This window comes from Cynocephalus volans, chromosome 7, assembly GCF_027409185.1.
Source record: "Cynocephalus volans isolate mCynVol1 chromosome 7, mCynVol1.pri, whole genome shotgun sequence".
Taxonomy (NCBI): Eukaryota; Metazoa; Chordata; class Mammalia; order Dermoptera; family Cynocephalidae; genus Cynocephalus; species Cynocephalus volans.
Genome location: NC_084466.1, coordinates 69,441,344 through 69,454,587, shown reverse-complemented (window position 1 = coordinate 69,454,587; position 13,244 = coordinate 69,441,344). Strand labels below are relative to the sequence as shown.

The 13,244-nt window shown below is 38.2% G+C and overlaps 1 protein-coding gene across 3 annotated transcripts; it reads right to left on the bottom strand.

Annotated features, from left to right (window-relative positions):
- Positions 1–901: 901 nt before the first annotated feature.
- On the bottom strand, positions 902–13,209 carry ALG11 (ALG11 alpha-1,2-mannosyltransferase). Of its 3 annotated transcripts, none has more exons than XM_063103250.1 (4): positions 13,154–13,209; positions 9,105–9,335; positions 4,437–5,368; positions 902–1,179 (listed from the first exon to the last, which is right to left on the bottom strand). In XM_063103250.1, the coding sequence occupies exons 1-4, from the start codon at positions 13,195–13,197 to the stop codon at positions 908–910; spliced, it is 1,479 nt and encodes a 492-aa protein (XP_062959320.1). In that variant the 5' UTR covers positions 13,198–13,209; the 3' UTR covers positions 902–907. The 3 variants fall into 3 exon arrangements, with proteins under 3 accessions (XP_062959320.1, XP_062959322.1, XP_062959323.1); XM_063103253.1 differs by lacking the exon at positions 902–1,179 and adding an exon at positions 3,403–3,496; XM_063103252.1 differs by lacking the exons at positions 9,105–9,335; positions 13,154–13,209 and adding an exon at positions 7,312–7,361.
- Positions 13,210–13,244: the final 35 nt, after the last annotated feature.

Below are 13,244 nucleotides of genomic sequence, written 5' to 3'. Positions count from 1 at the left end.
GGCCCAGGTATAGTAACTGCTAGTCCAGTGCTCTTTTCAAAATGCCACCTCACCATCCTACAATGCACGATGCTAATGACAGACACTGTACATCACATCATCACTGCCTGAAAAACAACCTATCTTGATGTTCTCTTCAGTGACTTAAAGCTGACTTCCAGCCTCTGAGATGTGGAGCTTTTAAGGGATAATGAGAGACCCATACAATGTGCTAACAGCACTAAACAAAAAACAATATCAACAAAAAACTAGTTACAGAAAGGATTGTTGGCAGCACCTTGAACTCTGTATGCCCCCACACACCCCTAAAGCAAGCAGGCAACCATTTCTTGATAGAGGCTTTCAGATTTCAGAACATGATTAAATAAGCCTGCTTCAAGTTTCTTTTTTCTTCTAAGAAAATTGTTAAGTATATTCAAAAGGATCACCCACAATATTGTTTAGGATTTAAATGTATTAGAATTTTGTGTTCTAAAATTGTCAGAACAATTCTAAAGTGCTAGTCAATCATCAGTTGTCCATTTTCCTTTCAACATTTCCTTTTCTTCTAAAGTGGAAATTTTCTTTCCTGTTTTCTGAAGTACAGCAATTTGACAAGTGGGATTTAAAAAACATGGATTACACCAAAATTCAAGATTGTTCATTTTTTCTTTCAGGTCCATATTTTTCAGAATTTGAAACAAAATATTAACCTAAAATTTTACATTTATTCTATATAAGACTACCTTTTCCATATTGGTAATTTTGCCTTTTTTCATTGAAATAAATTCATTGCCTATATACAAACTACTGAGAACATTGCTTAGGCTGGCTTTATTACAATAGGGAATGAGTTTGGAAAAATATTTACATATGAAGATATTTAACTATTTTATATAAAGTATCTTTAATTTGTACAGACATAGCATTATTTAAATAACTTCTCCACAGATGATAAGAATGTCACTTCAAACTCATGATCAGAGAATCTGCTTACAGATGCACGAGCATTTTTTCTGATTTGGAGTCTCTTCTCTGCAGACATGGAAAGGATATGAGCCATAGTGTCAGCGTAGCCTTCTTCAGTCTCAGCCAGAAATCCAGTTATATCTCCTTCATGAGCAATGACAATGTCAAGCTTTGGGCCCCCTGAATTGTGTGCAAGGATAATTGTGCCAGCTGCCATACACTCCACAACTCCTGAGAAACAAACAAAAATCGTGGAGTCAAGTTTTTCAGTGTTCATAAGAACAAGAATGAATGAAAACTCTCAAAAATTTTAAGAGACTCATAAGAAACTTAATTAAATGTCTGTATTTCTACAAATGTGTTTATTGAACTTCCATGGTGCAAAATAAAATTAAGTTTTTTAGTTTTCAAAGCTTCACAATAATGCTAAATCATTCTTAATTAAAACAAATAGAATAGTCTACAAAAAACCGAAAAACCACAGGTGATTAAACAGAGTAGAAAGACTAGAGAATATCAGCAAGGTGGCAGAATATTACGTAAGAGGTATTAGAAAGATAGAAGGAATAAAAAAAGAAAAAAGAAAGATAAAAGGAGCCAAAAGATAACAAGCAAAACTTTTTAAGAGTTCAAGTTACATTATTAGCAGAAAAAAAAAAATGTAAACCACCTTAGTGAAGCATACTATTGCTGGTTGGTGCTTATGTTACTGTCTGGATTTGGGGCATATTTCATGCACTCGTGCCTCCTAGCAGCATTAAACTCAATAGAAGTCACAGTTAGTTCCTGTCAAATTATACAGATGACTGTATAAATTACTCTAGCGAGAATTTCTTAGCCGTATTCCTAGAGAATTAAGCCCTTCAGAAAATAAGTGACTGCTTTCTCTATTCTCTGAAGGATGGTACAGAGTTGATATCATCCTAGGCACACAGAAGAGAAGTCAAGTCATTCCAACGATTTTTTAACAGTGGCGAAATCCCTGCAGAACAGAATTCAGTACCTCATATTCTGTTGAAGGCTGGAGAACATCTCTATACTGAGACCTCAGTCTAATCAATTTTACCCTCTCCCTCCACGATCTTCCACCTCTATCTACTGGCCCCCTCCTATCAGCATTTAAGTTAGTTCAAACTCATAAATCAAAGTGCATGTGCACACACACATACACACACATGCCACTCATCAGGTCCCATGTCCTTCCTTAGCCACTGTCACTTCTTTTATCTCCCTTTGCATATCAAGTTACTGAAAGCGAGGCTTGTACTCCCTAATTCCACTTACCCACCTGTCACTCAATGCTCAACTCACCACAACTTGACTTCTGCTTCCATGTCTCCCTTGCGACTGCCCTTGCCTGGAACACCAATGACATCCTTACCCTCCCTACCATCCGGGCAGCGTTGGAATCTGCTGCCCTTCCCTTCTTCCTGAAACGCTATTCTCTGGCTCCTAAGATGCTGTGCTCTGCCGGTTCCCCCCACCCCTCCACTTCTTCTCTTCTCCTTTGCTGGCTCCTCTTCTTCCACCCGCTCAGTGTCCGTTCTCAGCATTTTGTACTTAGGGCCCCTTCTCGATTTGCACTCTTTCCCCAGGCAATCTTATCAACATCCACGAGGCTTCAATAACCACCAGGACAATGCCGACTCCTCAGTCTGTATTTCCAGATCAGGTCCCTCTCCTCGACTTCAGACTCATGCAAATTACCCACCGGACAATGCATTCTTAGGGCCCACAGACGACTCAAACTCTCCATGTTCAAAACCTGGCTCATCATCTGTCCCTGCTCTTGGGTTCCCTCTCCTGGGGAAAGCCACTGCCATTCACCCAGTTGCCCAAAGCCCTACGCAGTTACCTCAGTCCTCTTCCTCCATCATTTAACACATCCAGTTAATCACCAAGTCCATCCAGCGCCACCTCAGAATCTCTCCAGCGTGTTCACCGACTAAGTGCAGACCGCCGGCCCCTCCCACCTGAGTTGCTGAAGCAGCCCAACTCACCTTCCTGCCTGTCTAGTTTTGCTCTCCTCCCCAATCCACTCCCCACGCTGCAGCCAGAGTGGACTTTAGGAAAGAGACAGCTTCAAAATGTAATACTTCAAATCCTTCTATCCTTTCTACTGGCTTAACCTGACCCAGGTCTTCTCTTACTGTCTTGCTGTTCCCCCTCAGACTGGCCACGTTGGACTCTCAGTTCTTTGAAGGTGCCTCCTGGTGCTCCTGTTGTCACTCCTGTCACAGTGCTGTTCTCTCTGCTGGGTACTCTCTCTCCCCTCTTGCCTGGCTAACTTCCAATTATTCTTCAGGTCTCAGTTCTAGAGTCCCATCACTTTCCTGGGCAACTGTTCCTGCCTCCACAGGTCTGCATTGTTTCTCTGAGGGGCTTTCTCATGACCCTGAACTTTCCTAGCATAGCAACTGGCACACTGCATGGCACATGCCTGTGTAGCCTGTTGGTACCAATGAGAGCTTGAGGCCTCTGAAGGGTAGAGATCTCCCATCAGTCACCGAGCACCCACCCAAGTGCCTGCTGAATGCTCAGTAAGTATCTGTGGAAGGAAGAAGAGGAAGTCAGACCCCACGCAGAAGGCTGGATCAACAAGTTCTTGCTGAATGACTGGGCTCAGTACTGTGCTAAGTGGATAAGAGAAATTGTAATCTTAGTAAACTTCACTTTTATGTTTTCCTGTTTTCCTCTAACACAACGCACTGGGAGGCACAAAGTAGGCACTTGAGAAATATATTCTGAACCAAATTAGACACAAAATCAAAATGTCTGCTTAACAGGTCAGAATAGACATAGCAATTTGATCTAGAATAAACAAGAAAGGCTAAAGGGCAAGGAGATTTAAACTGAAAACTTATAATGGGATTTGGAAGAAAGAAGAGGGAAGGTCATTCCAATGAGTGTAGAATCAATAAAAGACCAAAAGAATTACTGTGAGAAGCCCATCTGGAGACAGTGGTTTTCAATTAGCAAAACACATCTATGTGGGCCCCATCCAGAGACTGATTTGGTCGTTCAGTAGGATTAAGGCAGGGCCCTGGAATCTGTACCAGTACACAGATGAAGATTGGTGGGGAGAGAACACATGGCAGTTAAGAGCAGGGGCTATCTGGCTTGGGGTTCACACTCTATCACTTACTTACTGTGTGACTGACTTTGAACAATTTCTAAACCTCTCTGTACCTGAGTTTCCTTATCTATAAAGTGGGAATATTAACAATACCTATCCAGGGTTGTAGAGACAATTGAATTAGATAATACTTGTAAAAACCTCAACACAGTGACTTGCACACAGTAAGTGGTCAATGAATATTAGTTATTATTAACTACTGTCTTACAGGGTCTCAAATGAGGAAAGCAAACTTGGTGGATGAGGAGAAGAGAACTAGGACTCGATGAAGACTTCCAGAGTATTATCATTTTATCAAAAGAATCTAAAATGTACATCTCGTGGCACCAAATTGTTTAAAGGCCAAACTCACCAATCCCAAAATGCTCATTCAACATGGTATGGAGACCAATTGTAGCTTCAGACAAGTAATGCTTTAATTCATCAAATGGAATGTTTATTTTAAATTCCACATCTTCTTGAACTCCTAATTCCTCAGACAGCTTTCTCAGTTGGTTTACCCTAAGTTCATCATCTTTGTTACGACAACCTCCAATGAGAACAAGTTTAAGTGAAGGAGGCGACTCAGCCACCTTTTTATTCAGCAGTTTAGCAAAGGCTCTGATCTGCAAAGGATGATTCTTTTCAGGCCTGAACTGGCCAACAGAAACCAGCAAATGTCCTGGTGTCATCTTTTTTCCATGTAAGGGAATGTCTAGAAATGTCTGCACGTCACAAGGTGGATAAACGATGTTAGTGCAATTTCCAACCTTCCACAGTGACAGAATATGGTTTAGCGTCCAAGAAGAATTGACCATGACCACATCACTGCAAGAACCAACAAGTCCATAAATAAAAGCAAATAAATAGTAGTAGATGAGCTTTACTTTGCTGAGAAAAGGATTCCTGGTAATGAAGGCTGCATTATTAAATCCAACATTTTGATTCTTCACTACAGAGAGCATGTCAGTGCTGATAGTGGGATAATGAACATAGCTTCCAACTTGGCACCCCCCTATATACTTAAACAGAGGAAGTGTGAAAGCATATCCCATTGAATCAATGTAAACATCAGGAACACACTGCATCAGAGCTTCCCAGCCAAGAAAAATGGATCCTAGACTTTGGCCCAGCAGTGTGAAGTGAGGATAGAGTGAATCTTCCACAAGGTAGCGTTTCCTTAAGAAAACAAACTGCACTGGGCGAATTAATCTGATGTTAAATCTTCTGAAAGCACCTTCTAGTATCTCTTGACCACTGACGTTAACATCGCCGGTATAAACAACATAAACTGCTTCAGGATACCTAAAATAGAACGTGATAGTTAAGAATGTCATTAGTTTAGGCTAAAATCAAGCAAAAATTTATAATTAATATCTCACAATCATAAAGAAGATTGTTTTTACACTAAAAAACTGTTTTCCACTGTTTTTCATTCTTTGCATTTGAACTACTTACTCCCACCCTTTTCTGAGTTTTCCACTGCCCTACAACTAAAATGCTATTTCTTCAAATGAGACCATGTGCTATGGTCTGCATATATGTGTCCCCCAAATTCATATGTTGAAACCTAATCTCCAATGTGGTGGTATTAAGAGACGGGGCCGTTTAATGAGATTAATGAGATCAGTGCTTTTAAAAGAGGCCCAAAGGAGCTTGTCTGCCCCTTCAGCCATGTGAGGACACAGCAAGAAGTTATCTACGAAGCAAAAAGTGGGCCCTCACCAGACACCAAATGTGTTGGTGCCTTGATCTTGGACTTCCTGGCCTTCATAACTATGAGCCATCAATTTCTGTTGCTTATAAATTACCTAGTCTAAGGTATTTTGTTATAGCAGCCTAATCAGACTAAGACACTGTGTTTTCTAGTTTTTTGCTACTTCTTACACTAAGGTTTTCAAATAGAGCAAAAACCAAAAACTGATTTATAAATGAGATGTTTTCTAAGAAATACACAAAATTTTTATTTTGACAACATTCTCAGTATAAAAATGCTAATAAAATATTAATACTCATAAGAGTTAAAATTCACTAACAGTATCTTTAGATAGGATCATAATGCTAAATAAAGCATTACTCAAGTGTTTTTATCTGAGAAATGAAAAGAAGGTTTTAAAAGCTAGATCTTCTGTCTGCATCACAGTTAGATGTGATATAATTATAATGGAAATACCTAAAAGTATACTCTTATGACACTTAATGCTTTAGCCTCCTTCTGTGTTATAATTATTCAAGTCATAAAACATTTACTAAACATCTATCATGAGCTGCTAGGGTTCAGGGGATATAGGGATGAGAGACAGTCTTTACCCTCAAGGAGCTCAGTTCAGTGGAGAACACAGACATATAAACAGATAACTGCAAAATTGTGTGATATTGCACAGACATATAAACAGATAACTGCAAAATTGTGTGATATTGATAAAGAAAATCACATGATGCTGTGGAAGCCTAAAGGATGCTCCTCCCTAGACCCCTTCCCAGTCATTCTTTACCCAGTAGCCTGAATGAGCCTTTCAAGATGTAAAGAGGATTGTTATCTCTGGTAGCTTAAAGATGGCCACAAATTTCTTGACACTTCTCCCACTAACAGGTGGGATCTATGTCCCCTCTCCTGGAATAACGGTGGGTGCTGTGATTGCTTTAACCAAAAGAATATGGTAAACATGACATTGTGCCAGTCTGTGGACCCAGGCAGTAAGAGATTGGCAGCTTCTACTTCCTTTCTCTTGGAATGCTCACTTTAGAAGTCAGCTGTCACATAAGGACTCCGACTATCCTGAGACCACCATGCCGTGTGCAAGCCCAAGCTAGTCACATGAGAGGCTGCTTGACTAGAGAGATGCCCTACAACCCCCCAGCTATTCTAGTCATCTCAGTCCAGGACCTAGATGTGAGAGTGAAGAAGCTTTGAGATGCCCCCAGTCCCAATCGCCTTCTGACTGCAACAGTGTGAGGGATTCCAAACAGAGCAAGTCAACCCCCAAACTATGAGAAAAAGTCTTGTTTCAAGCCATTAAATTTTGGGGTGGTTTTCATGCAGCAGTAGATAATCAGAATATCACCTCTCTACTTGTAATCCTCATATGGTTTTCCATAGCACTTACTACTAGAGTCCTGTGTGATCTGGGCCCTGCCTCCCTCTGTATCCTCCCCTTCTACACTTTCCCTTGCCCACCAGGGAGGCAGCCAAACTGGCATTCCTTTCTTTGAACAAGCCAAGCTCCCACCAGCCTTAGAGAACTCACAGTGGTTGTTCCCTCTGCTTTGAATTCTCTTTTCTCATCTTTGCTCTGTCTTTTCATAAGGCAGGTGATTCAGCATGTGGCTTAGAACATGTACATTTAAGGGCCGGCCCGTGGCTCACTGGCTGAGCGTGGTGCTGACAACACCAAGTCAAAGGTTAAGATCCCCTTACCAGTCATCCTTTTTAAAAAAAAAAGAACATGTACATTTAGTGCCTCAGTTTCTTCCTCTGTCAAATGAGGATAAGAGTAACAATCTCATAAGGTTGTTATGAGGATTGAGTGAGCTAACACATGTAAAGCATTTCCAACAATGCCTGGCATATAATAAACACTCAGGAATGCAGCTATTTTTGTCATTCATAATTCAGTTAAGTGTTATCTCCTCAGAGATTTTCCCTGATCAAAGTATCAAGTCATTCTTATATTACCCTATTTTAATTCTTTATATAGTACTTCTCACTATTTGCTGCTTTTCTCTTTTGCTTATTATCTTGTCACTCTTAACTAAAATCTAAGGACCAGGAGAGAAGGACTTGATCTACGTTGTTAACCACTTAATCTCAACTCCTAGAACAGTCCCTGATACATAGCAGGTCCCCAATAAACACTCCTAGATCAAATGAAAAGTGTACTGTAGCATATGCTGAGTCACGAAAGACTTGCAGGAATTAACTGGGGAGAAAAAGGTTATTTCAGAATAAAGGAACATTATATGGAAAGGCAAAGACTATAGAGAGAGCATGATGTGTTCAGGGAGCTGCTCCTAGTTCAGCATACTGGAGCAAAGTATATGTGAAGGATAGGGGAGGAATGAGAAACAAAATGTGGCAAGAGCAAGATGAAAAAGTATCTTCTATGTCATACAAATTACTCGGTTTTTTTTTTTTAGGTGGAGTATTTGTAATAGGGGTTGCTGGGGACTATACGTATAGATATTATGAAACTTTGCCACTGCCCTCACAAGTTAGATAATGTAGTTAGAGACAAAGCTAATGCACAGTTATGAGAAGGAAAGAATAGTACTGATGAGAGTAGGGAAGGTTTTAAGAAGGTGAAAATTAAGTTGGGATTTAAGAGAATTACTGGGATTTAGGCAGTTACATAAGATAGCAGAGGAAATACAGGGGTGGTGGGCTGAGAATGTAGAAAGGAATAGCTGAGGGAATTATGTGTGAAAGCTTTGGAAGTGAATGAAGTGCATATGCCAAGAAGGAGGGTAACCATGGAGTGGTTTTGCTCATATGATAAAACAATAATGGAACCTACACTTTACTATGCTTTTTCCTTTCTAAAAGGGAACCGTTAATATTTTGGGGGTGCAGGAAGTATGGATGAGGAAGTCTAAAACATTAAATGATGTGTAACACATATTCCTTCTAATATGGTAATTTATTTAAGACTATCCAACTGATTATTATATCAAAATTAGAATCAATTAGATGTTTTCATAGCGATTATTCCTGTGTGCCAACACCAACTAAAAGTATTCAGCTGTAAAGTGCTCTTCAATGCTTAGTATACTTCTGTTTATTAATTAATCTCTTCTGTGTACACTCTCCAAAGGTGACTAGTTATTCCCATTAAATTATGCCATAAAAGGGCAGATACTTCCCCCTCCATTTCTTCACCACAGCAACTGAAATTCAATAGGATCTTATAAGGCAGGTGGGCATATGAGAGAAACATTTTCTTATTGAGGAACAGTTAAAAAAAGGAAAGATAAACTTCTGAGAAATGATTTTCTAAAAATGGTTAACGGTACAGAAAATTAGCTACGAAAGATGCATACCTACTTTTTCTGCAGGGCTCTTAAGGCACACCATAAAACTCTTTCTCCTCCTCCGCCAGCATTGCAATAGGGATGAAAAAATGCAATCACCATTTGATTTTTCCCATTTTTGCTAGATGACACTGACTTTTTCTTTCTCTGTAGCAGCAGTCTGATTCCCCAAAGGACAATGACCAAACACACACATAATGTTCCACATACCATCAGCCCAGGGAAGAATAATGAATAAAAAAACCTGAAACAAGAGGGGAAATGTAAAAATTGAAGTGATGTCCATTAAAAAAAAAGACTATAAATTAAAGTCTACTTTTTACATATCTATTTTATATATTAGTAGAAAAGAGAATTTTTGTAGTTTGCAAGTCTGCTAACAAAATACTCAGCTATTAAACTTTTTCAATTATGCTACCAAATATCCAATGCTGAAAATGCAAGTCCCTTTTAATATACTTTAATCAGCAGTAAAAATCAATGGTGAGCTGCCTTTCTCCTAACTTAGTATATATGTTAAGGATTAAAAACAACTTTAACTACTAACCTAATCAAGACATGATTAGGAATGGCATCTGACCATCAAAATGACAATATGTAACCCGAAGAAGTATGTCTTTTGAATGACCAATATTTCATTAGCTAAAAGTCTGGTGAGATAGTAAATCATTTTTATTCTCTCACTTCAACTCAAGCAGAACAATTTCTGGGTTAACAGGAATGGAATTTGGATTTCCCCAATTCTATTTCCAGCTCTGCATTTTGTTTGTTTACATGATCTAATATCACTACCTTCCCTTATGTGCCTCTGAATGAGCTCATTCACAAATTGACTGTTCCAAGGTTTTCTATTACTGCTAGACTGACTGAAGCTCTGAAAAAAGACGGACCCAGAGTTGCTCATCACTATATCCCCAATGCCTGGCAAAATTCCTGGCACAAAGAAGGCACCTAGTAAATATCTGACTTAATGCAAAATTGTATTACTTTTTCAGACATCTCTTACAATATACGTTAAAATAAATTTTCAAGGGACTTTTTCTTTTAGGATTGGCCAATATAGTTGGTACCTAACAATATTTTTATACCCTGTCTATACTTTATAAAGGATTTGAGGGGCTTATAAGACATGAAAGCAATAAAATACTAAAAACAAACAATGAAAATTCAGGACCAGGGAAAACATAAAGTTAAAGGTGGTGTATATGTAGGGGTGGAGGTTGAGGGGAGACACAGATCTGCAGGCTATAAGTTTGTACATAGTAGTGAACAGCAGATTGGGGGCTCTGGGCTGTTTAATGACTAAAGCAAATAGGGGATATCTTGTACATGGTTTCGTTATCCATAAGTAGAAAACATACAAATTCTTTAGAGAAATACATATTTTATTGATATTTAGTTTTGAAATAAATTTTTCATGTGGGATTTCCTATTGTGAACAAATCTATTACTTGAAGAGGTATTTGACTTATTAGAATGATTTGGTCTCGGGATACCTTTATACCCTTAAAAACTACTGAGGACCCAATACAGCCTTTGCATCAGGATTTCTTAACCTCGACACTAGTTACGTTTTGGATCAATAATTCTTTGTTGTGTATGGGGGAGTGGGGGGTTGGGAGCTGTCCTGTCCATTATAAGATGTTTAGCAGCATCCCTGGCCTGGATCTAATGGATGCCAGTACCACCCTCTCAATCATGACAATCAAAAATATCTCAGATATTGCTAAATGTCATTTAAGGGGCAAAATCACCTGTGTTTGAGAACCACATCTACCAACATTTAGCATATATGAAAAGAAAACTGAGGAATTAAAATAATTATGAACTCACTTAAAAATAATGATAAATTTGTTATAAATTAACATATATTTTTATTAAAAAGTTATATTTTCCAAACAATGTACTACATTTTTGCAAATCTCTTTAACGTCTGACTTAATCTTAACCAAGACAGTGGTTTCTCCTCTCTGCTTCTGTATTTAATCTGTAGTGACATGTTGTTTTGGTTGAAGCATACGAAGAAAATCCAGGCTCACTCAGATATGCAGTAGGAAAAGGGAGGAGTATATATTTATATATATTTATTTTTTACATATATCATATATATTTAGCTTTTCAGATAGTTCCCGATATTCTTCTTTGATACTATACCAATCGGACAAGTGGCAGTTTCTTAATGGTCAATTGCAACATAGAATCTGAAACCCTATCAATGACCTTTTCATACTGTTACTTAAAATCCATTGGTCTATCTTGCACTTTGGATCTTTTACCTACCCATGATTTTGTAACATCATGAACTGATAGTTTGTCCGTCATTCTCTCAAGTTAAGAATGGTGTCCCACTAAAGAAAGTGTCTAGTTCAGCTTGCAATTTAGACAATCATACTCATATAAGACGTTTTCCTTGAAATAGCCATCACTGGAGAAGAGCTTTATGCAGACCTTCTGTTTTGTTACATAGTATATTAAAAAGGTATGTACTCAAGGGTCGAGATTGAACAAAATTAATAATTTTTACTGTTTTATCAAGGATATTTTAAAGTAAAACTGGTTTTAGCAAGTGCATGATGGTGAAAAACAAAATGACTACTAGTGCAGTTTGACATCAACTGTCTTCATTCCTGCTAAGGGTTTTTTGCACTATCAGTATAAGTGTCAACATACTGAAAAAGGCAAAGGTTACATTAATATTATTTTTAGAAGTTTTGACCTTGAGGACCCACTGAAAGGGTATTGGTTCATGGAACACACTTTGAGAACCCCTGCTTTAAAGAACGAACAGAGTTGGACAGAAGTGGTAAGATCTGTCATTTATTTAACATTCAGCATATATGAGTTTACAAAAGCAACTCTACATAGAACAGTTTGTTTTCTAAGGACAAGCTTTCAGAAGTGTATTTAAAATGTAGCTGACCCAAAGAATCTAAAAATTTTAGATTTAGGTGGGAAAATTCATGCTGTAGGCCTTTCAAATTGAACTATATTGCCTAAAAATCAGGGGGGAAAAATCACATTAATGATTAAAGTTAAACCAGTCCTTTGAGTCTGGTTAGTTTTAAAAAAACACTTACAGGTTCTATAAATAAATTTTATTAAAACATCCTACAGTACTTGCACATCAAAATTACCCATTTTAGAATCTGTTTAAATATAACTAAAATAGGCACTATTAAATAATGTTTACCCATATGTAAACGCATGGTTTTAAAAAGATAATTTTTGTCATTCATTCAGGAAACATTTATTTAGCCATTACAATGTAAAGCAGTGACTTAGGAATGTACCATATGGCAAAGAAGAACATGAAGGCTCTGCAAATAGACTTTCCCACTCAGAATGTTTTAAATAATCATTATAGAGTTTGAAATACAGAAGACAAAAATGAATAAGAAATACCTAAACTTTGGAGAGAGTAGCATTCGTGGTGACTTTTCCTTTTACTCATCTAATTCCTAAATTTTCTAAAAGAAACAGTATATCATCTACATAATAAGAATAAAGGTAATAATATTTTATATAACTATTCTTACATCAATCAGAAAAAATAAATCAATGGATGATCAAAGAAGCAGAGGATTTAACATAAACTTTATAGCTCAGTGAATTGTGTTAACAATGGTAGTTCTAGCTGAGTTAAAGAGGAGAAACTAAGAGAAGAGAAGGAAGATCCGGTTTCTTCTTTACTGAAATGAGAGACATAACAGATTGGAAAATCATTATTGGTTCAATCATAAAGGAAAACGAAAAACGAATGTAAATAATTTATGAAGACTAATTGGGAGTACGGAGAATGAAAACGCTGAAGCAGAGCGGGAAACGCGACCTCAGCCAGCAGCGAAGCAGACGAAGAAAACGCGGTAAACTGAGTCTCTAAGACCTAGTCCGCTGCAGCTGGTCTAGAAGACCCTAAAGGGAAAAGACTGCTCACTGGCCTGAGAAAATATCCTAGATTCATGACAATGAAGACCATTCCCCCGCAAACTTTTGCTTCACTGGACGTACAAGTATCACCACAGAACAGAAAACGCCTCCGAGCCCACACCACCCGCTTCTTACCTCAACAACTCGCACAGACACCAACCCCCTCCAGCGGCCGCCATCTTCCGCCACCCCCGAACTCAGGAAACGATTGACTGTTCTTCTTCTC